This window comes from Chelmon rostratus, chromosome 4 (assembly GCF_017976325.1).
Source record: "Chelmon rostratus isolate fCheRos1 chromosome 4, fCheRos1.pri, whole genome shotgun sequence".
Taxonomy (NCBI): domain Eukaryota; kingdom Metazoa; phylum Chordata; class Actinopteri; order Chaetodontiformes; family Chaetodontidae; genus Chelmon; species Chelmon rostratus.
Window position 1 is genome coordinate 20,633,633 of NC_055661.1, and position 27,937 is coordinate 20,661,569.

The 27,937-nt window shown below is 42.1% G+C and overlaps 2 protein-coding genes across 3 annotated transcripts; one reads left to right on the forward strand and one right to left on the reverse strand.

Annotated features, from left to right (window-relative positions):
* Positions 1-2,012: 2,012 nt before the first annotated feature.
* On the reverse strand, positions 2,013-10,808 carry acot11b (acyl-CoA thioesterase 11b). The gene is made up of 16 exons (XM_041935043.1): positions 10,599-10,808; positions 8,804-9,002; positions 8,265-8,334; positions 7,715-7,775; positions 7,522-7,623; positions 7,301-7,436; positions 7,043-7,196; positions 6,398-6,517; positions 6,081-6,219; positions 5,906-5,961; positions 4,994-5,060; positions 4,812-4,895; positions 4,278-4,411; positions 3,365-3,496; positions 3,098-3,224; positions 2,013-2,947 (listed from the first exon to the last, which is right to left on the reverse strand). The coding sequence occupies exons 2-16, from the start codon at positions 8,991-8,993 to the stop codon at positions 2,789-2,791; spliced, it is 1,731 nt and encodes a 576-aa protein (XP_041790977.1). The 5' UTR covers positions 8,994-9,002; positions 10,599-10,808; the 3' UTR covers positions 2,013-2,788.
* A 1,036-nt stretch (positions 10,809-11,844) lies between these two features.
* Positions 11,845-27,924, forward strand: ssbp3b (single stranded DNA binding protein 3b). Of its 2 annotated transcripts, XM_041934595.1 has the most exons (18): positions 11,845-11,996; positions 12,728-12,800; positions 12,955-13,016; positions 13,105-13,189; positions 21,296-21,385; positions 22,453-22,527; positions 22,766-22,828; positions 22,925-22,988; positions 23,079-23,152; positions 23,405-23,469; positions 23,565-23,613; positions 23,908-23,943; positions 24,061-24,115; positions 24,205-24,269; positions 25,795-25,873; positions 26,073-26,101; positions 26,211-26,312; positions 26,529-27,924. In XM_041934595.1, the coding sequence occupies exons 1-18, from the start codon at positions 11,941-11,943 to the stop codon at positions 26,556-26,558; spliced, it is 1,152 nt and encodes a 383-aa protein (XP_041790529.1). In that variant the 5' UTR covers positions 11,845-11,940; the 3' UTR covers positions 26,559-27,924. The 2 variants fall into 2 exon arrangements, with proteins under 2 accessions (XP_041790529.1, XP_041790530.1); XM_041934596.1 differs by lacking the exon at positions 22,453-22,527.
* The last annotated feature ends 13 nt before the right edge of the window (positions 27,925-27,937 follow it).

Consider the following 27,937-nt stretch of genomic DNA (forward strand, 5'->3'; position numbering starts at 1 on the left):
CACGTGGTTAAGTTGTGTTTACAACGTAAGGCGTCGGGTGAAGGGGGCGTGAAGTGGGAGCTGAGCAGCAGGGCTGCAGACAGGATGATGCCAGCAGCCCAGATTACATAAACATTCATGAAAACTTTTTTTTTGTTTCCACTAGATCTCACTGATCGTATTTACGACTTTAAGGATGATTTTTTTTCGTTTATAGAAACATATGATATCACTTTTATGGCCGAGTGCCCGAACTTGTTTCAAAAACCTTTCACAGTGCCTCAGTCTTTAAAAAAAATCAGCACACTTCTCTTTCTTTTCAAACAGAGTAGTTACAAATGTCAGATGAGTGAGTAAATTTTAAACTTAAAGTGGATTTCCATGACTATAGTCAATCAGTGAAGTATTCCAATTTACAGAAATAAATCCAGAAGTATTTTCCTGAATGACGGTCCATTTTGAGGGATAATATATTATTCTTTCTTATTATTTGTGCTTTGACTATTACTTTTTTAAACATATATTTGTTATTAATATTGGAATGGTCCTCTTGTGCAAAGATGTATTTAACTTATTTTATAGTGTTTGCCTTTATTATTGTTGAATTTTTTTGTATTGTCTTTTTGACCTAAGAAAGATCACATTAGAAACTAACCACCAAAAATGTAAAATCCTCATATTTGTGTTATGATATTACTGTTCTGTGCTCCTGCACTGGTGCACTGGTGTTTGTGTTACTAGATGATTTTACTAGACCTGGAAGGTTGAAAGTGCTCAGAGCTTTGAGTCACGTGAGTTAATCAAACTACATGTTAATACCAAGAATGGCTGAAAACTCCCGTGTCTACAATGGGTATAGGGCATGAAAGTTCATTCTTGGCTATGAACACAGTAGTTTAACAAAATAAATTTTGTGTACATTTGACTAACATTTTCTTTCTGTTTTTTTTCTAACTAAATGTTCGGTTAACACTCTCTAACACTAACACTGGGAACGTAGGACCCTTTGTCATGTATCCATTATGTTCTATATAAATCCAGGGGACAAATGACTCCTACAACAACATCACTAATGAGTTTTAACAAGCCGATTTCCTGGAGGTAATTCTTTGGGTGTTTATCAACATCCGGTACTTTTAAGTATTTCATTTTCATACTTTTAAGTATTTCATTTCCATATTTCATTTCCATGAGGTGTTCTTTGATCTTACATTTCTGGTGCACACAGACCAAATAATTTGTCACCTTCAACCACATTATTCTTCCAGTATTGCTGAAATGAGGACAGAGCAGTTTTCAGAGTTTTGTCAACAAGGCTGTTTTCCAGATGACGGCCAACAGGTTGCAGGCAGACCCTGGGCAGAAGGAGCTGGTAAACCAGTCTCAGCTGGAGGCTGCCCTGAAAGTGTCAGGAGCCAGCAGGGACAGGCAGGGGCAGGATGCCGGGCAGGGGAATGCTGCATTCCTGAGCGGAGGAGAAGCAGGATGGCCTCAGAGTGGGCACTGATGAGAGCAGCTTGCCTCACTGACTGAGGCCCTTCACGAGAGAATAGCACACATCAGACCTGCAGAGTGGCGTGAGCTGGCAGCGGGCGACAAACTGCAGGCCAAGACACGATACACTCCTCCAGGGATGCTTAGGATTACACAACCAGCGACTGGCTTGTGTCTGACAATATTGCATTGTTACAGATGCATTCGCTTCCGCTCTTTATTCTCCCTGGTTTTGCTTTGTGGGAAGCGTTGTGAGCATAACAGGATGATCATGGAACAAACACAACACCTGGAAAGCTAGCAGAGCTACTAACCCCTTTAAACCCCAGTCAGAGGCAGCTGACAGATGCTTAGTGTTTCACCTCCATTGTGCTCCTGTGATGGCCTGTGCACCTGTCACAACACCAAAGTCACAAGTTACAGTGGGATACAACTGCAAGCTGTGTTTTTCTTCACACAACACAGTGAAGGAATGGTAGGAATGCGGAGTGAGGGAGGTGAACACCTACACAACAGCTAAAATGAGCATAATCTAGCGGTCTATTGTGTTTATTGTTTCAGTTCAATCAAGAAAACAGCTTGTCAGGTGAGATACTTGGCCGTTAAATGTCAACATGTTATACAGTCAGTGCAAGAGTTGTCCTCTAAATCCATACATCTCAAAATACAAACAGCATCATCACACATTAAATGTACATACTGGCTTAATCAAATACTTTAAAAACTTTATTTAGGAGGTAGAAAGTAAACTATATCAAAAGAGGCTGATTCACAACATCACAACTTAGACTAGTTTTATCCTCATGTTAGTTTCTGTAAATGCATTCTGTCCCAGAATAATAGATTGGTTGGATTGTGTTAAATACTTAAACCTTTGTACCAAAATTAATTGATTTATAAATTAGTGAAGCACATTCTCCAAAATACATATGGCCCTAATAAAACTTAAGAAGCTTAAACTCCAAGTGAGACTCAGAAACACTGCACTGTTGCTTCATAACTATTCATCTTGCTGAAAACAGTTCTTTAAAAAAACAACTATACAGTGTATTTCTTTATCTGTTTTAAAGAGATTTCTCCATAACAAAGTCATACAGTGATAACTGAGGTTTAAAGACTTTAAAAAACTACAAATCCATTGGAAAGATGTCTGTAATCTCAGGATGGGACACTTCCATCCATCAATGGCTTCTTCAAGAGCACAGCACCTCCACAGAACAGAGGTGAAATGGGACGAAGGCAGAGAGATGATCCTCGTCCCTCCTGCTGGTGCTCCTGCTCCTCTTGCAGGGAGACCATGTCGCCACTGTTTGTGTCACAGCGCAGAAGGTGGCAGAGCAGCCAGGCTGTCCTTGTTGGCCTCCAGGAAGTGGCTACAGGCAGAAAAGGCACTGTAAAAACTGGAGGAGAGTCCGGCGATGTCTGTGGAGATGTAGGGGAGGACGCCCGGTGTGGCCTGGTTGTAGTAGGTGATCTGAAACAAAACACACCAGGTCAGATGTGGTGCAGTAAACCACCATGTTTTCTGATTGCTTTAGTTTTATAGTTGTGAGCTGATGGGGTGCAGCAATGTGCCGTTAGCATGCTTGCATGCTAAACTGCGTGCCCTTCTCATTTGGCCAACCTTGGTGACAGTACTGGACTCTTCCCAGATAGTGAAGCCAGCACAGAGCACCTCTCCCCTCGTGTAGTCCTCAGTGGGAGGGTGAGTGGGCAATGTGACCGAACGCAGGGCGATCAGGTATGGGTCCCTGGGAGGGACAAAAGAGGATAGACTTTATGAAAGCGCACACAGGAGTAAGTAGTACAATAACTGGTGGAACAGGAAATCAAGAAACAAAACGCAACATGACATGAGCAAGGCGTTTATTATGAAAATATGTTACAACACCTGGCATCACACGGCTTCCTCCTCGATGCCAGCAAGATAAAGTCTTTGCCTTTGCCCCCTTTACTGACAGACGGTGTTGCTATGCGATAAAGAGTGTCTTCCTCATCCGCTTGGTTTATCACCTCACACTCCCTGCAGCGGCCACAAAGCAACAAGCATGTGATAAAACACATATTAAAAGATGCAGAATGAAATCAGCTCTAACACTGCAAGCGCTACCAATACCAAGACAAGTGAGTAATTCTGTAACTTACTGAATTAAGTTTAAGTTTTTTGTTCTATTAATTAATATGTGCCAACCTACTGTATGTTATGCAGAAATAACAATGCATCTAACTCTAAATCTACCCTTGTGTTTGTGTTTGTTAGTTGCTGAAATAATATAATACAACTGAGGGGTTAAAGGATAAAGCTGGTGATATTTTACATTTCTCTGATTGTCAACAAATCCAATGAAAAGACCAAACCAGCAATTAATTAATGTATATTCCTCTGTGCCATAGACCTCCACTGGGCTCCCCCGGGTCGACATGTTGCTTCATTGCCATGAATACAAGCACTGTCGTTTATTTTGGGTCCAACCCAAATACACTTTCCTGCTGCTGTAAATACTCCAAATGTGTATTAACCCACAGCTGAAAAACACTGTAATTACTCCAGTTTGAGTAACAGTAAAAATAAAACTGTACATTGTTGCCTGTTTTTAAAGATTTACATCTTCTGTAGAAACAAATGGGTGTGAGGCTGAGTGCCACAGACAGGCATGGTAGGTTTAGGTGTTTAGGTGATTTGCTGACGAAAGGAAAAATACAGAATGACATGTGAAATGTCCTTGAAGCTTATTCTGCTGACTGCAAGTTGCCGTGCGCCAGATGACGCTTAAGGCCAAAAATGGACAGTGTACGTTACTGACTCATAGTGCCGGTCCCACTCCTTTCTCCTCCTCAGATCTGACAGTAGGTGGAACGTCTGCTCCGCTGGTACGCTGACGTGCATCTCCACCTTGAAACACAGCATGTGGTTTTCCTCCAGTGTGTACAGTCTGACCTAAGAAAGGAGCACATCCACAGAGAGGAGGTGGGCTCCACGCGTACAAACAAGATATGTTCCAGTTATTTTTAAAGTCTGAACTGCCACATTAGCTGGTGGGTGCATGAGATAATATAAATATAAATATTATACATATTTTGAGGATGAGTGGAATCAGGTCTTGGTCTCTAAATCTCTGAAAATTACTTTTGGAGAAGGTTGGAGCAGAAGTAAGTTTAAAGTTTCAGCTTTTTGCATCACTTTCTGACTTATTCTGCATTATTTCATAATTTCCAGGACAGACACTGTGAATCTGCAGCTTGTCAAAAACAATACAGATCAGAATGCATAGTGGAATCACAACAGCTGCAGCCATTTAAATGGCTATATCCGAGACGATGAGACAAACAGTACTGACCTTGTTTTTCTCTGAAGTTAAAACCCAGTTGTTTCTGGTATCCATTAGTTTCAGTGCTGATACATTATTGTAGCTCAGGTACATCTGAAAAAAAACCAAAGGGCTGTCTGAACTCTTGAATACAGAGGCAATATCTAATAAGTCTTGCTAAGCATGCCTGTGTTTGCCAGAAATTGCAATACCTGGTTGCTTGGATCCCAGGGTACAGACAGAGGCACTTCAGTTTGCTTGCAGGAGATAATGTATTTCCTGTAAAACATGTAGGACAAAATGATTTACATTCAGGGACAAAAAAAAGATGCGAGGACCCGAACGATACAAACCTTTCTTCATTCTAGCAATGATCCAGCACATTTGGTTATCAAACAGTGGAGTGAAGATTATACTGGAGGCCGGGTATTTCACAGTTGAACAATGAAGTGATTATGCTTGACAGACTCTGCACCAAAGTCTGCTCAGCTGTGATATGCTGCTCTGCCAAGTCATGTGCTGCTGCAGAGTATCGTAAACAATGGGTTCTGAGGAACAACACTGGACACGCGAAGTAATGAAGACTCCTGGTGCTTTAGACTGCATCCTGTACTGTAATTGTTTTTTTCCAGTGTATTTGTAGGATTTGTAATGGTTTATGATGACTCATCTTTCATACAGGGTAGGGTTTTGGTGTACTATTAGTATTACAATATTTTAGTGTGAACTAGATGTGAACTGGATAGCATTATGCCCATTTTCTCCAATGACATCAACTGGAATCCCTTTGATTCCTCTGTACCTGATGAAGAGCCCATTTAGACTCAAAAACACTGTTCCTAATGTCATAAATACACATTTTTAATGGGAGCAGGTGGCACTGTTGTGGGTCCTTTGGGAACTAGAAAATCTATTTTCTGAATATGGACCAACTTTCATGCTGTTAACAACATAAATATATTTGATATAAGCTGCAAAAAGAACGAAACGTGATGGTGCAATGTTATGATTTTGAAGGTTTTCATTTAAATCCCAGAAAAAATGCTGTATTATGTTCCTGCTAGTGCAAACCGAACATTTCCTACTGCCTACTACTACCTGCCACTTTAAGAAGAGATACTAACCTATCAAGGCGAATCTTTTTTCTGGCAATAGCTTCTTGATAGCGTCTTTTTCCATCCTGTAAAACAAAGGAAAACCGAAAGCCTAAATCCTCCCAAAATTATGCTCATTTAGTGAACCTGGCACTGAAAATTAGCTTTTGTACATGATGGGCTGTTAGGAAGTGACAGGACTCACCACAGGCTCAGGTCGTATCCGTGGCAGCGTGCTTGGTTTCCTGTCACTGTCCAGCACCTCAAAGGTCATAAAAGCACTATTTATATGGCGCAGAGGTTCTCCACCCTGGTAGGCCTCAGCACATACGCCCACCTCCATGCTAGACACCGTGTATGCAGGCGTGTGGGTTCAAAAAAGATATGCGCACACAGATATGTATAATATGTCAACACTTAGACTGGCAATGTTTAACTTATAGAGAGATGATGTAAATGTTTATCAGATGAGCTGAGATTATTTGCCCTTCATGTGATAAGAATTCTTCTGTGCAGACTCACCTGTGCTTGAACGCATTGTTAACAATGGCTTTCAGCACCAGTCGGTCACCAATATGGGACGGGCCACGAAAATGGAACATGTCTATGCTCCTCAGGGTTGGATGGGCGTTACACAAGCGACTAGATCCAAGACAAAGAGAAAACAAGAGCTATTTTGTTTGTTGCTATTTTGATTCTTGGCCTTGTTACAGATGGCCTCTTGGTAAACTACAATTTGTTAGGAATTACTAGAAATACGCTTGTTTTCTGGCCTGTTGAGTCATATGACAAGATCAATGCCACTCTCATATCTGCCAATTAAATATGACGCTACAGCCAGCAGTCAATTATCTTAGCTTAGCATAAAGCTAGTCTGGCACCTTCCAATATCTCTAAAGCTCACTAATTACCATGTTTTATCTTGTTTGTTTGATCTATACAAATACTTAAGTGTACAAAAAGACTAATTATTGTTTTCTGGGGGGTTTTGCATGGTCTTCATGCTAGGATAAGCTAAGCAACTGCTGGCTGTAGCTTCATATTTAACATGATTTTGATCTTCTCATCTAACTCAGCAAGGAAAGTGAATAAGCATGTTCTTCAAAAAGTCAAAATTTCTTTAAAGCTAGTTTAACTCAGTGAAAAACTGAACAACCAGGTGCACACCTTGCTGCAATTGTAGCCACATTCTCCATCCAGGCCATGATCTGGCCCCCAAAGGTGCTAACTTGGTGGTTTGCATGCGGCGGTAGCACCAGCTCCACACTCTCCACTCGAGTCCGCTCGGCTGGCACAGCGTCCTGATATTCCTGGCATTCTCCTGGTGAAAGCACAAAAACAAAGAGCTTTAATCAATCGGATTCCAAATGGTGCCGCCGCCCGGCCAAGCGCTGTGTTATAAAGCCCTGCGTCTCCTGCCGGTACCCAGCTGAGCTGTGCTGCTGCTCAGTAGGTCTGTAATGATCTCAGCGTGGATGAGCCTCATCCTCCTCCGCTCTGCTGCCAGGCTGTACTCCATCTGCTCCATTTGTGTGTGAGGAATCACCTGCTTCAGCTGTACCTGTGTACACAAAACACACACAAACCCATCGGATATTGAAAAAGCTTAATCTTTCTGTGTCCATATTCTGGTTATTGTCCCTTACCTTTCCTGTTTCAGTTCGTCTGGCAACAAATGTGGCAAAGGCATGGCAAACCTTCCACTGCCTGTCAGTGTAAAGGTCCTCACAAGTAACCAATATACCCACCTGAAATGAACAGAATCACCACATTCATTTCATTTTTTCTCTAATAACACAAATGTTCAATAATCTGAACTCAAAAACAGCGCTCACCAACCTCCATACTGGACGTGAAGGCTCTGTTGACCTTTGCTATGATGTTCACTACCTTTCCCACCCTGCAGGAGACAGACAAAGATGCTTCTCTTTACTATCAACATGGAGCTCTGATTACAGTATCAACACAATATGAGCGTCTCTAATGTGATGCGTAACGGCCGGTTTGTGTCACGACGAGGGACACTTTCTTTCTCTGCCTGTAACTGGAGAGAGAGCAGCCAACGTTTCAATTTAGCAGCTCGTATTCTTTGAAGAGTAAAACTGCAAGATCCATTTATCCTTTTTTTTTGTAAATTAGTGCATTTATTTAACACCGAAGTGTTATTCAAACGTGATTATTATTAATTGATTTTGCAAATGTTGTTGCCAACATTTTGGAACAGAAAAAAGACATTTTAGTAGCATTTCTCTTGCAGCTTTGGTGAATGCTGACACTTTTTTGTCAGACCCTTTTCGTTCCCCCCCCACAGTCAGTGCATTCGATATGTTCCGTCTCTGCTACTCAGTTGGAGATACACCTTGGTGGAGCATTAAGGTTAATACCTTACCCTATGGTGTGTTCAAAATGGATGTCGTCCACAGATGCAGTGATACACGAACAACCTGCATGTCTCTCAGCTGCAAGGGGAGAGATTACACAAATATCTAGCTAGTGCAGCACAAAGTCCCAAAGCATTAGCGAATCAGGCAAAGTGAAGCTCATGAGCTGCATATACACGCATATATAAGGCAACACAGAAATACAGGCCTGACTTCAGGCCTGTTTCAAATTTAAATACATTTAATACAGAGCCAATAAGTGTTATTTATTGCTTTGTACAGATGTATTTAAATACACACGTGCATGCGCACACACACACACACACACACACACACACAGGTAATCTTGGCTAACTATGCTCACAGTTGCAGATGCATATCCATGTTTAATGCTTTATGGTCTCCTGGTGAGCAGTTATTATTCCATTAGTTTGATGTTGTGATGTAAGAAAACTACTGAGAGTTTAAGGGTATTATAAAGTAATTTAACTTTTTATTAATTTAACTTGTATTCTAAAAGTGAGAGGTTTTTCTGATGTTTTCCTACCAGACAGGCAGGCTGTGGAGTCCATCCACTTCAGCAGCTGCCCGACACTCAGCTCTCCACAGTGGTTCGCATGGCACGGCAGCACGATCTGACTCATCTTCACTTCAGTGGGGTTCCTGTACCCTTCCTCACTCTCCTGAATGAACAGAGGGTCCTGCACCGTGTCTGCATGTTTCCTCTCTGATGTCATAACTCACAACTATACAGACAGGAAAACAAAAAACATAAAACATATGACTGGAAGCTGTGCAAATTATTTCAGATAAATCTACATTATTAATGTGTTCTGATGCAGTCAAATATGTGGTTGAATTAGCTGTAGACAAAGGAGCAAAACTGGGGCTCCTCCAGGATCAAACCTGGAACACATCCTGATCATGATCAGTTCCAGGATTAAGTCAGCAATCCAGACAGCAGAGGAATGGTGCGTCTTGGAACGAGCCCCAGGCCTCCATTTTAATTAGAATGGTTAAGAAAAGTACAATTAATTTGTCATTTTTTTTTCTTTAGTTTACTAAAACACAATATAATCTTTGACACTGCCCCAGCCTCATCAATAATAGAGTTGATGAAACATTTTCATCCAACACAAACAATCCATTTCATGGTGAAAGGGTCAACACCTACATCTTACTATCAGTAACTTCAGTGTTGAGTCAGAACAGCCGCTACCAAAACAGCGACATTTGTAATTTGTTAATATGCTTTGATTTTGTCCACCGCTGAATCTGAAAAATGCACCAGTGCCGCAACCTAAGACGCTTTCAATAATCTGCAACTGAGTTTGTCTGAGGGATTTCTTATTGCAACATTTCTCCTCTCACTGAAGGATCAGGAAAAACCTGAAATGCCTTTTTCACAAGCCTGATTCCAAAAAAGTTGGAAAGCACAGGTAAAGCCGAATGTGATCATTTGCTCAGCCCTTTTTCACATATACTCAATTGAAAACAGCACATAGACAGTCTGTTGAATGCTTGACCTCATCAGCTTCGCTGGTTTTAAGAAATATATGCTTATTTTAAATTTGATACATGTGTCAGATACATGTTTCAAACAACATGGGTTTTTGGATGCTCCAAAAATGCTCCAAATAAGCTTGTTTGGAACACTCCACAGGTAAACAGGTTGATTGGTAACAGGTGATAGTATGATTGGGTATGAAAGGGGCATCCTGGAAAGGCTCAGTCGTTCACAAGCCAGGATGGAGCATGATTGTATAAAGGATGTTACTGCACGGGCTCAGGACACTTTGTAAAGCTGTAAACACAGTTTGTGCAGGTGATTGCATTCCGTATCTATTTATATTTTACACAGCCTCACAACTTTGTTTGGAATAGAGTTGTATGTAATTAAGCATTTGATGGCGCTGCTCCTCAGAGATCAATGAATGCAATTTCACATACATTTTTTTCTTTATTGCAGGCTGGGACTTGCCTTCTTAGAGCACGTTTAATCAAGCTGAGACAGAAACTATTTCAAGTCACAGGCAATCTATTTAAAGGCATGCTGCTAAATGGGGCATTCGTGGAAACTATTTGTTAGGATGCAAGTGTTTGCCCGCAACTTCTGCACCTCTGCGGCGCAGTGGTCACCTGTCTTTCCTGCTATCGATGACAGGAGCCGCGGTGACCTTTTACACTGACTTCAGGAGAAATGAGACATTCACCGTGAAATTCTGCTGCAGAGGATTAAGAACGGAGCGGAGTTAAAGCTTGTTATTTATTCCGCCAAAACAAATCGCGACACGTAAACACACCGACGTACTTCACACTGAAAACAAAATAAAATGGCTTACCCGCTTTAAAAGTTACTGTTGCTGCTGGTGTTGAGATAAAGTCCTTCACGTGCCAATAAGGGTCGCCTACAAAACATTAAGACCGGCTGACGAACTGGAGCCTGAGACCCGGACCGCGACTACTTACCATTTCACCCATTCCTCAACAACACAACTTACTAAACACACACGCACGCGCACGCACACACACACACACACCGCCGCTTTAGTTAAGAGCTTTGTCACTGGAGAGAGAGAGAGAGCGAGAGAGAGAGAGAGAGAGAGAGAGAGAGAGAGACCATCCCCTGTAGTTGTTACAGTTACGCCCACTTTTAAGGTGGAACTGCAATGACCTCATTTACGCGCCTACAAAAATGTGTTTTTCACCTGGGTTCAACGTCTTGCCATTTTTTAATCTCTTCCAAACTCAAGCACCTTTGATAAGTTCATTTTTTTCTTTATTGGGCGAACTAACAATGATCTCTCCTGAGGAACTGACTTTCTGTTGATTTGCTATGCATTCTAGGCCCTACATATTTGTGTATATGCTTACTGACTTGCTAATTTCTTATGTAAGGGAAAACCAGGCGTATTCTGACCCAGATCATCAACATTATTTGGTTCTGATGAGGCAAACTTATGCTGTTCTTCTACAAGTAGAAGTTGCTGATGATTGATGCAATTAAAAGCTCATAAAATATGGAATTATAGAGCCATATTGGTACAGAGCATGAGATAGTCAGACAAGCCCAAATTATTGACTTCATATATCAAATAAAAATAATACTATTAGTAAGAGTTAGTGGTGTATAGTTAAAGTGGAGGGTCAACAGAAATATAAACTTTCCCTTTAACATCCAATCAGTTGGTTAAAAAAGCACAGCACCTCTTTCAGAACACCATGTCTTGGAGGTGATGTAAGTCTTATCAGAATTATTTTAGATTAGAAATATATAGGTATTTTCCAACATACATTATTTTGTAAAGAAACAAATTACATTAAGGGTTAATTTCCAGAATAGTTCATTTACACTGCATATGCTAGAAACAAGTCAAGCAAACAATTACGGAGGAACTATGCATTTCTTCATTAAATTATGCTCATTGATACAGCAGCTATCAACGTCAAAACAGCAAACTGAAAGCACGAGGAGGCAGACCTTAAGGCGATTGGCGTGCTCTAATTGGCTGCCGGGAGCATCAGTCAGGTCTGGCCCCGCCTCTTCCCCCCGGACCAGGCTCGGTTGAGTCGTCGGGTTGAGCAGGAGTGCGGTTGGAGTGCGAGAGGGTCGCGGCCGCGATGATCTGACAGATGAAATAGCGAAAAAAGAAAGAGAAGGCGGGCGTCCTCCCACACAAAACAATGTTCCCCAAAGGCAAAGGCACCCCGGTGCCCTCGGACGGCCAAGCACGAGAAAAGTAAGATCAGAAACGTTTATTTTTGTGTGTTTTAGCCTCGTAAGTTTTTCCCTCTTGCTCTCTGTTGTTCGCTGGACAGGCTAGCAAGAGGCGATTTCCTCCTACCGAGAATGGAATTGAATGAACCGCCTTGTCTGCTCGCCATTCCTTCCCTGAGCTGTGTTTCTTCTACGTTTGGCTCATTGCTGCCTCTTTACACCCCTGCCGACCGATTCGGAGAGCAGTTTGGTTGTGTTTTAACCGGCCGTTGTCTCATATTTTTGCGGATATTAAGTCGAGAGCACGGAGAGGAGAAAACAATAACATCGCCTTGCCACACAGTACATTGTTTTCTCTGTTGCGCTCTGGATAGGCTCCGTTTTTATTTCCCTCAGCCCCATCAGTGCCACCAGGATACTGTACCTAGCTTATACACAGCAGGCTGGTACTGTGTGGGGTTTTTTTTTTTTTTTTTTCTCCACATCACGATGTTAAATTATGCTGTTGCTTTAGCACTTTCTTTCAGCCTTCTCATTGTAGTGGATCTTAACCTGGCTCTGGCTTGGTTGCACAGTCCCCATTTAATTTTTTGGCATAGGCTATTTGGCAGCCATTGTTCAGAGGGCCTGTACCCGATTCAAGTCACTCAGTGTGCCCGTTGAAGAAGATTTAACCTGCCTTTTTAAGCCTTTTTCCCTTTTTTTGCCAGTTTGCTAAATGAACCTTAAAATTATATATTTTTTTCCAAACAGGTTGGCTCTGTATGTCTACGAGTATTTGCTACACATAGGAGCACAGAAGTCTGCACAGACCTTTCTATCAGAGGTATGTGGAATTTGGAGAAAAAGTTCTATAATATCCGTTTTATAATTGAACACTTTTTTCATGTGAATGTATTGCATGTGCTCTTTTAAGAACAACAAAATTCAAATGTATTTAATTGACACTCATGGATAATTACTGAAATCCCATTTCCTAGATTCGATGGGAGAAAAATATAACACTCGGAGAACCCCCTGGATTCCTACACTCCTGGTGGTGGTAAGAAATAATCTTCTTGTCTCCCTGTAAACATGTCCAGGGGTTGTTTGTGTGGTTTTGTTTGCTTCATGACCTGTCTCGTCCACAGTGTATTCTGGGACTTGTATTGCGCTGCACCAGAGAGGAGAGAGACATGTGACCACTCCAGCGAAGCAAAAGCCTTCCATGATTACGTGAGTAGTGCTTACGTTGGAAACTGTTGCACAGATCGCTCTGTCTTCTGCTAAAGAAGACAACAACTCTGCTGTCAAGGCTAAGAAGTGGTGTAAATAATGTGCCTCCGACTCGGGTTGTGCAATGAGTCAGATTTCTTTTGGTGGAGCTATCAGAGCACAGTCCTTATAATCTCTGTTTGTCAACACTCAAGTCCTGACAAAATCTCCCACATTCCCTTTTTGAGAGTGATGCAGCTGCCGTTTTTCAGGTTATTTTGATTCCCCTCTCTTTAGCATGTTTTGCACATTTTTTTAGGGATGTAAGTCATTTTGTATTTCCCTTTGCACCCTTTCCTACCTGTATTTAACTACCTAATGCAAATTGGGACAATTTTTTTTTCTCCTCCTGAATTTACGATCGGTCATCTTGCCCGTCGGTATGCCGAATGATGCCTCCAACATTGAGCTTTATAGGCTTCTGGGAAAATGATGCTGATGTCAGCATGTCCTGAGTCAGACCTGTCTAGTGCTCTCCCCTTATCCACGCCACGCTCGAGCTCCCTGCCTCAGTTGTGAAGACGAAACGAACCTGCTGTGTGTTCAGCACAACTTCCTGAGGCTTTGTACACACAGCTTGATTCTTGACAAAGACCTCCAGCTGACCTGATGTGAGGTAGCTCAAGTACATGCTCAAACATATTGCCTGCAATGACATAATCCTAATGGATTTGAAACTGAAGAACTATTAAGGCAGTCTTGTATCCAAAATCTATGAAATGTCGCTCAGGACAAGTGCATCCTCTTATGATGGCACTGGCACATTTGCATGATATGTGTGATTTGCATTCTGATAATTATGCCATTTTAGACAGTTTTTTTTCTTCATGTCCCGCATTGTTTCCTACTTTGAGTCAGCTCTAAAAGGAACATCAAAAAGAGTCTCTTGAGGATCAAAGAAAGTGTGAACTGTTTGTCAGTGGCGTCTCGTGTTCCTATCCTTGTGATTCTCTGGTCTTATCCGAAAAGATGAGACAAGCATCATTCAGCTGATGTCAATAAAATAAAGACGCTTATTTAGGTTCTGCTGTATCAGCATATTCAAGGGAAGACATTAGAGGTGCCCTCTCCGGATGACTGATGTACAGCCCAGTTTGTAGGTGGGCCGGTGATGTAATAGACAAGATGGTGTTAAAATGTAGATGTTGGTCCTGCTCTTGGCAGATAGGGTTGTCAGGGTAACAGGCCTCCTGATCTTGCAGGTGACCTGGGAGCCAGGACAGAGGCTACGGTGTGGCTCTGCCCTTTCAATAACCACGTTCCTTATTACACAGACATAGGAGGAGAGTGTTTTGTTTGAAGCCAGCCCTTTAAATACCTAGCACGCTTTATAGTAATTGCTTGCAATATCTTTGATTGCTCCTGTAGGTAGGGTATGTTTTTAGTCGTGTCTTATATTGCAGAATACAACAAAGTGTCACATATTTCAAAATTCTTCATCGGTTTTGTAGAAATCAGGTTTCCAAGCATTAATTACCACTGTATTCTTAAAACTCAGTGTTGAGCAAAGGTGTGAGGACAATTTACCTCATTTTTCTAAAATAATTTAGCAGTTTCCCTTGTATGACAATGAGGAAACCTCACCAGACCAGTTTTGAATGATTAAACAACACAAAATAAGCAGTTAGATTGCAGCCTGTGGTTTGACTGAGACCATTTTCATAACATGGAAAACATTAAGCAAATGAGGGAACAGTGAAACGTCACTCTGGGCTGTGTGCTGCTGTGGTGTGGAGCTTTCAGAGTTTCTGTGCGGCCGGCTCTTCCAGACATCTTGTGGTTGCCCTTCGCTCTGATGTTGGTTCTCCTTGTGTTCATTTGTGGATGGTGGGGGTCAGGCAAGTGTGTGTATATGTGCGTGTGGACAGTCCTAGTCCTTGGACCCTCGCCTTTGTCTAGGTGTGGGGGAGGTGAGTGCTGCTCTGCTAGCCGGCAGTGCTCGTAAAGCCCCGGCGGGCCTGATGAACGCTCCCCGAGGGGCCCCGTCGCCATGGCGTCAGCGTGTGATTGATGGCTGTCATGGAGCTGAGGGGCAGATTGGAAAAAAGGAAAGGGGAGTGGCACTGTGGCATATGCCCACCACCGCAGAGGAGCTGAGGGAATAAAAAGGGGAGGGGGTTGGTGGAGGAAGAGAGGAGGGAGATGAGAAGTGGAAGGGACCTGCTAGAAGTAAGTAGAGCAGGAGAGAGAGAGAGAGGATTCAGAGTGGGTTTTATGATGTTGATTGATGGTTAAACATTTACAAGCTAAACATTGGGGCTGGTTTCTTTTGAGTGTTGGTTCCAGTGGAAGAAGTGAAGCTGTTGAGAGCACGCTAGGTCAGGAGCTGGCACAGCCACTTCTCCTTCATCCCCTGTTAAATATTACATTTTTTCTTCTTTTGTTTGTCTCTTTCTGTCCGTCTATACCCTTTTTTCACAGTTACCCCAGTCAACCTCTTGGCCATCCTCACCCCCCTCCCCCTTTCCTTCTTTGGCTCCCCCCATGTTCTCCCCTGTCCCCCTCTCTCTTTGTTTTTGTAACGAGAGCAAGAGCACATCCGCCGCCACTCTGGCCTTTTGTAACCTCCTTCAGTGATTCAAGAATTCAGGAAAATTTGTTTGGCTGGGATTGCTCATGTGGTCTAAAGTACACCCATATTCACGCTGAATCATGGTGGGTCGAGGGGGTTGTCTGTCTTAAAGGAGGCCCCCTGGGGAGTTGTAAGGAAGGCCTCAGACAAGAGCCTCATAGCCCGGGGCAGGGCTGAGACATCTGCCCCTTTCCTGTACCAGAGATTCTGAGGCGAGACTTGGTTCGTTTAGACTGAAAGCAGCATCAGGCTGTTTGGGACAGTCCAGCAAGCACAGCTGTGGGCTTTAGTGGAACATGATAAAGATCTAACACAACATGCCTGGGAACCCACCATGCAAGTTGCTTTTCAGTCTGGCAAACGGTTTCCGACTTCTACAGAGCTTTATCTATTGTTGACATCGTTTTATGACTTTGTGGTCAATACCTTAAATACAGCTTTGTTTTTTCTTCAATACTTCTTTACTTCTTCACTGTGAAGGGACCAGACAATGTGTCATCTGAAACTAGTCATAAACTGTAGCTCAATCTTTATCTATAATGAACAGAGTGACTTCTCCCTCTTCCTCATGTATTTAGGCTGAAATATAACACACACTCTCCTGGAGTTGAAGAATTTACTACAGGTGTTGATAAAAATATGTCACTCCCAGAGGAGCAATTTATATGCTATTCAGTTGCTGTAAGAATGATGAATATATTTAGAGACAAGCTTTAATTAATATATTCATTGAAGATAATGGCAAAATGGTCTTCATGTCACTAGGAACTTAAATATAAAAATGAAGCCTGGAACTCCGCTTCATTACCATGTCCGAGCATCATACATTCATGCATGCTTTCATGGAGCTCTGTTACAGAAAGGCTACGACAAGTACATGTAGTTGTTGCTATGACTGCAAAATATATGTCCTTCCCAGTTTTCTACTAATGGTTACAATATAAACACTTGTATAGGCCCCTGGTGACCCTGCAGAGAAGTAAGCGGTGTATAGATAATGGATGGATGGATAAACACTTGTAGATTTGACCACTAGATACTCTACAATGGCAATTTTAATTAAATGTAAAAACAATGGATATAATTGTAAATAAACCTGTGGCTTTGTGAGAGGCCTTTATGCTGTTTGAAGCTGGTAGAGTTGGGCACAGGCTCCCATTTAAGTTTTAAAACCTACAAATGCCAGATTTAAATGCTTTCTCCACTTTGTTAAAAGAACTGAGATCACAAGTGGGGGGTTTGCAAGCCCTGAATTCCGAAGTACTAGTTATCAATGAATTTGATCGTGAATGAACCCTTTACTATTTAATGTAAGTGACTCATTAAAATTCTTAGGCTGTGGTGAAAGCTTTATAGTATATTCAGCAAGGTGCAAAGCAAAAAGTTTGCTAGTGATGATAATGCTGACTGTAGAATAACCGAGGTCTGGTGAAGCGTCTGAAGCTCTAAAAAAAGCCACACGTTAATAAAATATGCTAATCAAAAACTTGTTCCTCTTCTTGCATACCATAAACTGGTTACTCAGTTCATGGTATGCAAGAGGTATTGTCCCTGACTCTGTGACCTCACTGCTTTTAGTTCCTGTCCTATACCATTAAGCAGTACAGCAGTTTGTTTCACTGCATCATTGCTATTAAAGAAATAATTTCCACTGTGTCCATGTGCTTCTAAGATGCTTTTCATGCTTTTGTTCCAATTACTTCTGGGAAAAAAAAGTATAAAATGAATGTTTGAGGAAGCATCTCAGTAGTTACCCAGAATGCTTGTGTTGTGTTGGTATACCTGTCAGACAGGCAGGTTAGATGGAGTAATGCTGATGACTCCTTTCGAGTGAGTGAGGCAGGCAGAATGGGATCTTAACTCTGGTCTTGTTTAACTTGCATATGGAGGACTTGTCTGGGCAGTTCAATTCTTGCAAAACAGGTACTGTATTACATATGCAGATGATTTGGTTATATATTTCAGCTGCTGTTAAGTAAATTATCCCAATATGGTGCTGACTTTGACATCAGTTTAAATGGCAAAATGATATATATCTAATGATAATATGATGTAAAGGACAAAAATTAATGTTTTTCATAATTCATTGAGTAGACTTCAAATTATCTTTGTCAGATGATAGATACTATATATTTTTATTGAAAGTAATGTCAATGTAAATTATAATCTCAGGCAAATATGCCTTGTATGTACATTTCATGAGTTGGATGTATTTCATAGTCTCAGTGTTAGGCCTCAGTAAACTGTGCACCTGGAAAAAAAACCCAGCAGCATTTAGAGACGTACTTGTTCACAAGGATGCCACAATTTGTGGTTGCCAGTCATGTGATCGTCAGCATTAGCATTTTCATGAGATGAGACACCTCGTGAATAAATGTATGTGCAGATTTGATAAGGTACAAAACTGATGTTAAATTCTACCAAAAGCTGCGTGTTATACTTCAGAGATACGATGATGCTGCCGTGTCTGAGAATGGGTGTGCTTTGTTTTGCCTTAATGTTGCATCATCCTGTCGTCACATCCTCAATTTCCTTTTATTGTTATCATATATGTTTGTAATTTTTTTGATCAGTTTGTTTACTGTGTCACATGTATGCGTGACTTTCCATTCATACCTCTACCAAGGAGGCGCAGTATGTTTTTGGTTCAGTCTGTTTGTCGGCAGAATTACGGGAAAAGCACTGGCCTGATAGTCATGAAACTTGGTGGAAGGGTGTAGCACGGGCCAAGAAAGAGCCCATTCAGTTTGGAGCAGATCTGAATCACGAGGCAGATACACAAATTATTTTTCCATTTTGTTAACATTGCGAGATAAGGCATTTGGCCATGGGGGAATAAATGCCATAGAACTTAAAATTCAGTAGATGGTCGTAAAGTTCAATAGTGACAAAACATAGCCAGTAGTAGAAATACAGTATGATGCCCTAATATCACAATCCACATGACGGGTACTAGTAAACCTCTAGGGTAGCCTATATTCATGAGGGGACACTCCAGGACAGTGGTTTCATGGGTGAACTGGTCCAACTGTAAAAAAAGCTTCTTTTTTTTTTTCGTGCGGCTGTGCAAACGGAAACACCACATATCAAGCAATGTAATGTTTGTGTGCTAACACGGCATCTTCTGCTGTTTCAGCATTTGATGCGTCTGCATTTATATTTATATCTTAATATGTTTTCTGATTTCTTCACTCTATGACAGGTACAACAGTTATTTCTCTATGTGTGTAAATATTAAGTTTCTAAATCGCACAGGCTTGTGTAATAAGGTAATGAGATGATGAGGCTTCAGCCAGGCACAACCATATTTTGGCATAATTGTAATAGTTTTGGAAATATATCCAGACATATACTGTATAGTGGTTGCTCTTGCAGATTTGCAGATCATAGAGGAGTGGACTATTAGTGGAGGTCTGTGCTCTCCAAGAGCCCTTCTCTAATGTGTTCATGGTCTGAATTGCCGTCAACTGACATTTGTCTTGTCAGTATGAATTAAACAGTGGAAGTTGATGGAGGCCCTGCAGATTCACCAAAACAAAATTCTGGTGTTAACTGTGGACTTTAAACAAATTACAAACTTAACTGAAAAGTATCTGTCATCACTGAGGGAGCACTTTGTTTCCGGTGCATTTGGTAAAAAAGCACCCGAGACCGGCCAGAGTCACCAAACATGCGCAGTGCTGCACCTTAGAGGGGTTGTGTTTTAAGGTTTCTGGGTATGTGAGCTATTTTGTTTAAGTTGGTGCTCAACAGGCTGTGAATTTGAGTAAGTTACTGCAGGTCTACACGCATCCAGCACTGATACTTATCTGAGAGTAACATGAACATGGATTTACCTTTCTGAGAGCCACCATTGGCTGGGTACTTGAGAGTAACTGGTCAAGAAGGGTGAGCAAGTAAATGGAGTGCAAATTTGGCCTGTGGAGCCACTGAGATCTCCAGAAAACATCTTCTCCTACACATATATAGAAGTATATATTTTTAAGAAGAGCTCAGATGTTAGTCATGTTTGAGGATTTTTCAGTCCTGCATCTTGCTGATTTTTGCCTACAGCGTCCCATGACACCACCTAGTAAAGAAATAGGATTTCTAGGTTGTCTGTGTCTCTGTGTCCATGTCCCAGTGGTGCTGGGGCCTGATGAGACGTGACTTCTCCCTGTGGCCTCACTTCTCTCCCTGCTGAGGTATTTCACAGTGGCCCTGCAGTGGCAGTCTGAGCAGATATAATTAGGGGAGGTGCAGTCGATATCAGGGAGTGTGTTGGCTATTGACCAGTGATGTCTGTAGAGCTCTGCACAGAGACGAGGCTTGTTTGTGTGTGTGAGTTCTGGTATATCCATCCCTGTAGTAATCATTGCTTCTTTGTGTACATCTACTCTATGAAGCGAGTGAGCTACGCATTAACGAATGGGACTGAAGGAGCTTCTCTGGTTTTGTAGCTGTTCTTTGGAAGCTAAACCCCACAACTCTGTGGACATTAGCCCCTCTCAGATTGCTTCAGCTACAGGGAAGAAAAACCCAGTCAATTAGGAGCGTGTGACTGAAGCAAATGGCACATTAGTGAATTAGGACTGCGGTTTGAGCAGGAAATCAGCCCAGGAAGCCCCTGCTGTGCAGCAGCACTTTCGAGCCACTGACTCAGTGAATCCCACTGATCCTTATCTGATCCACTGGATCAGCAGGGCTCAGAAGCCTCAATAAGGGTCCCATTGACACCCTTTACATATTGGAGACCCACAGTCTATGCACCGCATGTTGGCTTCTTTCTCTTTTTAGATAAGTCGAGTGTGGGTTAAATGATGTTTAAACAGCAATTACATGGAATTAGATTCATTAAGTCGGTCCAAGCATCATGAAGCCTGCACACATAATGCACATAAATCTGTTCAGATCAATAGCCAACACAGGTTAAGCCTGCGTCACTGTGTTCATCCAAGAGAATATTCAGTTCCTCAGATGTACTCCTCCTATGGCCAGCTGCGCAAGATCTTGGGCCGTGAGGAATAACATCGCTTTTCAACAGTGACATTTCATCAGCATGTGAATGTTCCATTCCTGTTATGGCTGCAACTTATGATTATTTTCATTATCAATTAATCTGTCGATCACTTTCTCTTCATCATCATCATCATCATTAATTGGTTAGTTTTTAGGTTCTTAAAATGTCTGAAAACTGTGAAAAATGTTGATCACTGTTTTTCAACGCCAAGGGTGATGTCCCCAAATCACCACAACCCAAAGAAACCAGAAAAAATCATATTTAAAAAGCTGAAATCAGAGAATTTGGACATGCGTCCTGAAAAAAATGACTCAAAAGAATTAATTGATTATCAAAATAGATGGCGGTTAATTTAATACTTGACAACTAATTGATTAATTGACCAATTCTTGCAGCTCTAATATGTCTACTGATTGTAGTTCATCTTAACCAGTCATCATTGTTTAGTTAACACTGAGTTGTAATATCGCTGCTTTGTCTCTTTTTCTTTTCTTAGAGTGCAGCAGCAGCTCCCAGTCCTGTGATGGGAGGGATGCCCCCTGGTGAGGGCATGCCAGGAGGACCCATGCCACCTGGCTTTTTCCAGGTCAGCCAATTGCCACACTGATGCTGTCTGTTGCTAGAAATACTCTTACTTCAGAATCAATTATCAGAATTGTCCTAGCGGCACTCCTGCAGGCTTCAGCTTTGTGAAATGCTGTCAGCGTTTTGTTCATCTCTAGGCCTCCACATCGGCATCTGTACTGCTTTTGTCTTTTGTTTTGCTCCACTCTGCACAGCGAACTTGTAGTAAACGTCATAGACATTCTGTCTGCCTGGGCCCCTCCAGTGCTGTAAACAGGCAGGCGTGGCCTGGCCATTTTCCCTAATGGAGAAATCGAAAGGTGCAGCACCTACTGTAAATCAATATCTCATGAGGATAAACTTGGCAGGCAACTGTGTGGGACTGTGGCTGTAAGAGGTGACATAAAATTGCAGTGTTGCTCTGTCTCCACTAGACCAAACTGTTCACTTTAAACCCACCATCTTATTACGTACTAGAAGCCACAAAGGCGTGACTCATTATGTGATCATGTTAATATCAGGAAAGACATTTTGACATTGATACATGAAGGCACACGCACTCATACTTTCCATACCAGAATCCATTGGAGGAGGCTCAATTAGACCCCTCACTCTGTCAGATCAGCAACATTAGCGTCACAGTGCCGGTGTTTAGTGTTGTTATACAGCTAATTGCATAGAGCTTAATTGATGCTGTTAATTCAGGGAAATTAGCACTGATAACATGCTGCATGCAGCAGGCTTCTTAATGTCTTGACTGACAGGCAAAAGAGCATACATCCTCTCCATCTCTCTGTCTCTTTTCTCTCATTCAAGGCTAAGCCATTTGCTTGCTCTTCTCTGCTCAGTCTCTCTCTCTCTTAACTGTGTTCGGTACATGAAAATGAGCATCTTGTTTTTGTACATTTTGACTTTTTGTTTTGCGCCACACTGGTTCTTGCACTCCAACTGTCCTCTGCCCTGCAGTAACCCTGCTTCTCTCTCTGACCCTCTTTTGTCGCTTCTGTTTTCTCGCTCCCTCTGTCTCTTCTCCCCCCCTCCTCCTCCTCTCTCTTCCTCCTTGCCTCTTTATTTTATGCGGTGCCACAGGGTCCTCCTGGTCCCCAGGGCTCTCCTCACCCTCAGCCTCCTCCCCCTAACAGTATGATGGGACCTCACAGTCAGGTAACACTCCCTCTCCCTCTCTCTCTCTCTTTTTCTCTGTTTTTGCTATCCGCGGCCATTTGGGAACGCTGGTTCTCAGTGCTGATGCTTCATGCTTTGGCATTCGTCTCAGCTCGGTGCTTTATGCTGCTTTCAGTACTCACACAAACATGGTGTTCAGAAATTAGAATACTGCCACAGTTTCTGATATTTATGTCATGTATTGAAGCCTCATGGAGCAATGTTGTTTCTGCCGTAGTCCTTCATGTCGCCTCGCTTCGCTGGAGGCCCAAGGGGTCCCCCCATCAGGATGGCCAACCAGGTAGAGCTCACACACACACACACATTATAGATGGAGAATACGATAGCACATATTTAAAACTGCCGTTTCATTGGGTTTGTGTTTTATCACCTGTAGCCACCTGGCGGAGGACCAGGTCCTCATCCCATGCTGCCCAACATGGACCCTACACGACCACAAGGTGTGACTCACTTAAACTGCGTGCAACACCTACAGCAGATAAGTGATATCCTGGCTTCTGTCTTCATAGAAATTTCTTTTTTACCTCCAGGTCATCCAAACTTGGGGCCAATGCAGAGAATGAGCGGCCCTCGAGGCATGGGACCCATGGGGCCGGGCCCTCAGGTAGGCTGTTCTGCTTACATATATTAATATCACCATTGCCTTGATGACTCATTCGTCATAGGTCTTTACTAGACTGGTGCTTTTGATTAGGGGGCCTCACTTGTAAAATGTTTTTGTAAATTTTATACCAACCAAATCCAAACCAAAGCTATTTTGATGGTCGTAATGGCCATATCAGTGGTTTGCCTGCATTATTACTGTATTCTGCACCCTTTTCACAGACAATTTGATGATTTTTGGTTGTCTTCTCAGAACTTTGGTGGTGGGATGAGGCCTCCACACAACACCATGGGTCCCGGTATGCCAGGAGTGAACATGTGAGCTTTTTAAAATTTAGTAAATATATTCTCTCACAGGTCTTTCAACCTTAATGCATGATCTAACTGAAATTTCCATTGGTCTTACCATCAAGGGGCCCCGGGACTGGTCGGCCCTGGCCCAATCCCAACAATGCCAACTCTGTGAGTACTAATGCACACACACACACAGACGCGAACACTCGCATACACCCAGAAAAATGCTGGTTCAGATTGCAGTCAGATCTCCTCTCAGAGCTGCCGAGGTCTAATGTGCTCCAAGGTTCTAGTCTGGGATGTAATTGTAGTATTATGTGTCACGGTTTCCACAGACAGTCCGACAGACAGCCATAATGGTATTAGGATGATCAAATGATGAATGATGACACTTTGAGGTACAGAAAGGGTTTGCACTCACCCATTTCTGGTCTGTAATGTTTGGTTTTTATTTGGTTTCAGATGCCTTACTCATCACCCTCTCCTGGTGCATACGGGGTGAGAACACATCCTGGCATCTTAACGTACACATACTAAATGAATTTCAGCTGAGGAAAAATAACATTTTAAAGAAGGCGGTAAATTTGTAACATATCTTTGAATAATTCTCCGCAGGGCGCTTCTGGAGGTGGGGGTCCCCCAGGAACTCCCATCATGCCAAGCCCCGCAGGTAAGCGCTTTCCTGATCCAGCTTGTTAATCAATCCTTTTCATGCACCTAATCCAGTGCCAATTATATGTATGATTACACCTTTTCCAGACTCAAACAACTCTGGTGACAATTTGTACACCATGATCAACACTGGACCCGGCAACCGAAATAATGTAAGTTTCTTTTCGTCATTGTAGCTGTGGATCTTATGATCATTGAGTTATGCAGCAGTAGACAAAACTGTAACACTTTATATTAAGGCACACATATTCACCATTAACTGGTTGTTTATTCACATGCAAATTAGTTGCATGTTGGCTCTTTATTAGTCCTTATGAAGCACATATTACTGCCTTATTCTTGGGGTTAGGGTTCATAATTCATGTACAAGAGCTTCTTTACTTATTATCAATAAGTTGTAATTAGGAGGTTATTGAAGAAATGTCTTAGTTAATGGTATTTGTAGGATTTGGTCATGCAGAATAAGAGCCAATATGCAGCTTGTTATTGGTGAATATGTGTGCATTAGTATTAAGTGATACCAGTGATTTTTGTATGTCACTACCAACCTAATTACTTATATCTCTTTTGTACCAAGCCCACAGGCCGTATCAGTGTTGTCTAGTGACAAGCAGTTTGTTTTAACGACACACCTAAACATCCTGTTCATCCCCACAAATTAAATGAGGGTCACTTAAAAGTGGTTGAGTGAGGACAACAGCTAAGTGGCTGAGGTATCTAGTGTGTTGTGAGCTCCACTAGTCGTAATGAACGGTTTGTACCATTAACTAAACACTTGATGTCGCTACCATCTCTACACACTCCTTTGTCTAATGGCTGCTTGCAGCTGGTGGGACAGTGACGATTTCCATCCTCTGGTCTGAACAGCTGTGTTGCTGTCCAAATAACTTTTACTAAATTGGAGTTAGAAATGATTCTACTCTTGAATTTATGTTATCATTTTAAAGTACAAAAGGACTTACAATTAAATTAAATTAGTGAAACTCTTATATGGATTCGGCTGCCAGTCATATGTTAATCTGACTGAACCTGGTTTGAATTGAAAGTTAATGTCCTATGCCACCAAATTGCCCACATTAAATGATCTAGTCTTCAGGATGTAAGAACTAGCAGCTGAGCCCCTGCATCCTGCTGTGAAGGAAAAAGAAACTACAACAGAAAACACTGGACATCATCTTCTTGAGAAGAAAATCTAATTTTAAGTAGACAGTTTTTAGGGTTTATTTAGCAAATCCCACTTCCTTGAGCATAAACAGAGCTGGTCTGCATGACTCAACTCAACACCAGTGTCCTGACCTTACTGAAGCACATTTGCACTATCCCTGAGTTGCACTTATCCACCCAGGAATGTACAGAAGACATTTTTATAGTCACAAAACAAATGTACTTGTTATACTGGTTCTGTTTATGTGTGTTATTTGATACTGTAGGCTACTTTTTCAGCCACTCTCTTGGAGCTGGACTGATCAGACCGAGGATTTTTCAGTCGAACGAGAGATTAAAGTTCACAGTAGCAGAAATATGTAAATGCACCATATAGTAACAGAGTTCCTTCTTAGTTTTAGCCAGTTTTACTTTTGAATCTAGTGGTCTTTGGTGCTGTTGACTTCCTGTTGCATGCTAACTGTGCCGTGGAAATGTGGTTAGTGAGTCCATGCTGTCTTGTTTCCCCACCAGTTCCCTATGGGCCCCGGCTCTGACGGACCCCTGGGAGCCATGGCTGGGATGGAACCACACCACATGAATGGGTCACTAGGTAACACCACCCACTACAGCACACTTAATAATGCCACAGATTTTTTTTTTTTAATTTTTCCCCCCAAACCACATTAGTAAAATTTTAGGTACTTCAATAGAGGACAGTGTGTTGTATTTCAGCTAGAGCCACTGCTTAAAAATGCCTTTCTTACAGCCATAGAATACAAACATTGTTTCTCAAATTGTTTCATTCTTAGGCTCTGGTGATATGGATGGAATGAACAAGGTAAATATTGTAACATGCAGATAATCTTTGCATTTAGAGCTTAATCTTCTCTCGTGAAATGGTATACGTTTAATAAAAAAAGACAAAACATTGTGCACTCTTTCTCCAGAATTCCCCAAACAATTTAAGTGGCATTAGCAATCCTCCTGGGACCCCAAGGGATGACGGGGAGCTGAGTGGAAACTTCCTCCACTCCTTTCAGAGCGAGAACGTAAGTCCTCCTTCGTGCCCGTTCTCCTCAGCTAACGCTGGACTGAAAAAAGTGCTTTGATGAAGCCAGAGGTAGAGCGCTGTTGACCACACAGTGAAACCACAGTCACAGCATGTTAACATCACCGCTTGCAGTAGCAGTGTGGAGAACGAGCTGGGGCGTCTGACCCAGTAGAGCTCGGTGTGTTTTAATCCTCTGTTCTCTGTGCTTCCATAGTACTCTCCAACCATGACGATGAGCGTGTGACCTCCCCTCCGCCCCACCCGACATTATTTGCCATCATTCCGAGGATCTGAACTTACTATAGGACACGGCCAAACACATCAGCACCAAATCAGGGACAGGCGCCATTTTGGTTCCACACCAACGCCAGAATGCTGATCGGAGAAAAATGGGAATGGCTGGCGACCACTGCTCCTTGCTCAAAATGAAGGACAATTTCTCCATTTATCACGACCCCAAGTGTGACAAAACCAGCTACTGAAAATGCATACATGACACGTTTTATGTTCTTTGCAGAGCCCCCATAAAACCCTCTCAGCCCCCCTCAACCCTAGAGCGAAGAGAGAGAAAAAAAAGGTTGAAGTTTACCTCTTGTACTTTTTAATTATTGCTTTGTGGTGCAAGATGTGCAGGAAATGTCTCCGCTTTTGTCACTTAAAACACTGGAGAGTGTGTATATGCATTGTGAGCTTGGAACGTCTTTGTCTCGTCATTTTACTTATCGCCATGCATACTGTGTCACAAAAGTCAGTTGACATAGGACTCAGATTTTGCCTTTTACTCTGTGGCCACCTTTATGAATAATGTACTATTCTTCCCAACGCCCACCCTTCTATTTAAAGAGGTCTGAAAAGACGGCTTTTATTGTGACGACCTTTCACGGTATGTAAGTGCTCAGATGGTTCTTACAATGTCAATTTGATCCCGTTTGATCAATTTCAGTCTCTTATTTTGACAGCGATGCGATTCTGCACTCTCTGCTGTTTCAGTTTAAACAGCTAGGCTGCTGTTGCGTTCTGTCAAGGGAAACCAGACTTTGGCATAAGAAGTGAGTGCATGAATGCTGAGAATCTGTGTACAACATACTACCTAGTGCTGCTCTTCTCTATGTGGACACCTGCTTTAAGATGTGGTGTATATCTCTTTACCTGTCTGTGCTTAACACTCTGTGCTCTTCATCGTCGTAGCCTTCTGTGTTATTTCCAGTTTGGTTGATTATGATGAACTGGCTATGAATGAGCTGCCCATTTTAATCTCTCATGCATATTGGTTGTTCATATTTCCCTCCTGTATCATTGGTCGTCCCCTTGGTCCTGCCCCCTCTTGCCCACCCACACATTTTTTTTATATTTTGATACAATCTTTGACTACGTATATATTGTCCCAGTTATTCAGAGTTAGTCAAAGCTTTCTAAACCGATTCTAGTAGGCATCATTATAAACTTAGCGGCAGTGTTGTAAATGTGATGAGAATTTTTTGTTTCTTTTTTTTCTTCCTGTGAACATTACACATTATACACATCTGTCCTATGTTGCCTTTATTTGCTGATATTTTTTTATTTCAAATTGAGGAAAGATTGCTTGTTAATATAATTTTACAATAACTTAACTTCCTGTGTGGC

What these genes read in the sequence shown, in the direction of transcription:
- acot11b (XM_041935043.1), bottom strand. Translation starts at nt 8,993, where the DNA reads ATGACATCAGAGAGGAAACATGCAGACACGGTGCAGGACCCTCTGTTC. An exon ending in GAGTGGGACCGGCACTATGA is followed by an intron (nt 3,497 to 4,277) that starts GTCAGTAACGTA and finishes TGGCCGCTGCAG; the next exon opens with GGAGTGTGAGGTGATAAACC. An exon ending in AGGAAGCCGTGTGATGCCAG is followed by an intron (nt 3,225 to 3,364) that starts GTGTTGTAACAT and finishes TGTCCCTCCCAG; the next exon opens with GGACCCATACCTGATCGCCC.
- ssbp3b (XM_041934595.1), top strand. Translation starts at nt 11,941, where the DNA reads ATGTTCCCCAAAGGCAAAGGCACCCCGGTGCCCTCGGACGGCCAAGCA. An exon ending in CAAAAGCCTTCCATGATTAC is followed by an intron (nt 13,190 to 21,295) that starts GTGAGTAGTGCT and finishes TTCTTTTCTTAG; the next exon opens with AGTGCAGCAGCAGCTCCCAG. An exon ending in ATCCCAACAATGCCAACTCT is followed by an intron (nt 23,614 to 23,907) that starts GTGAGTACTAAT and finishes ATTTGGTTTCAG; the next exon opens with ATGCCTTACTCATCACCCTC.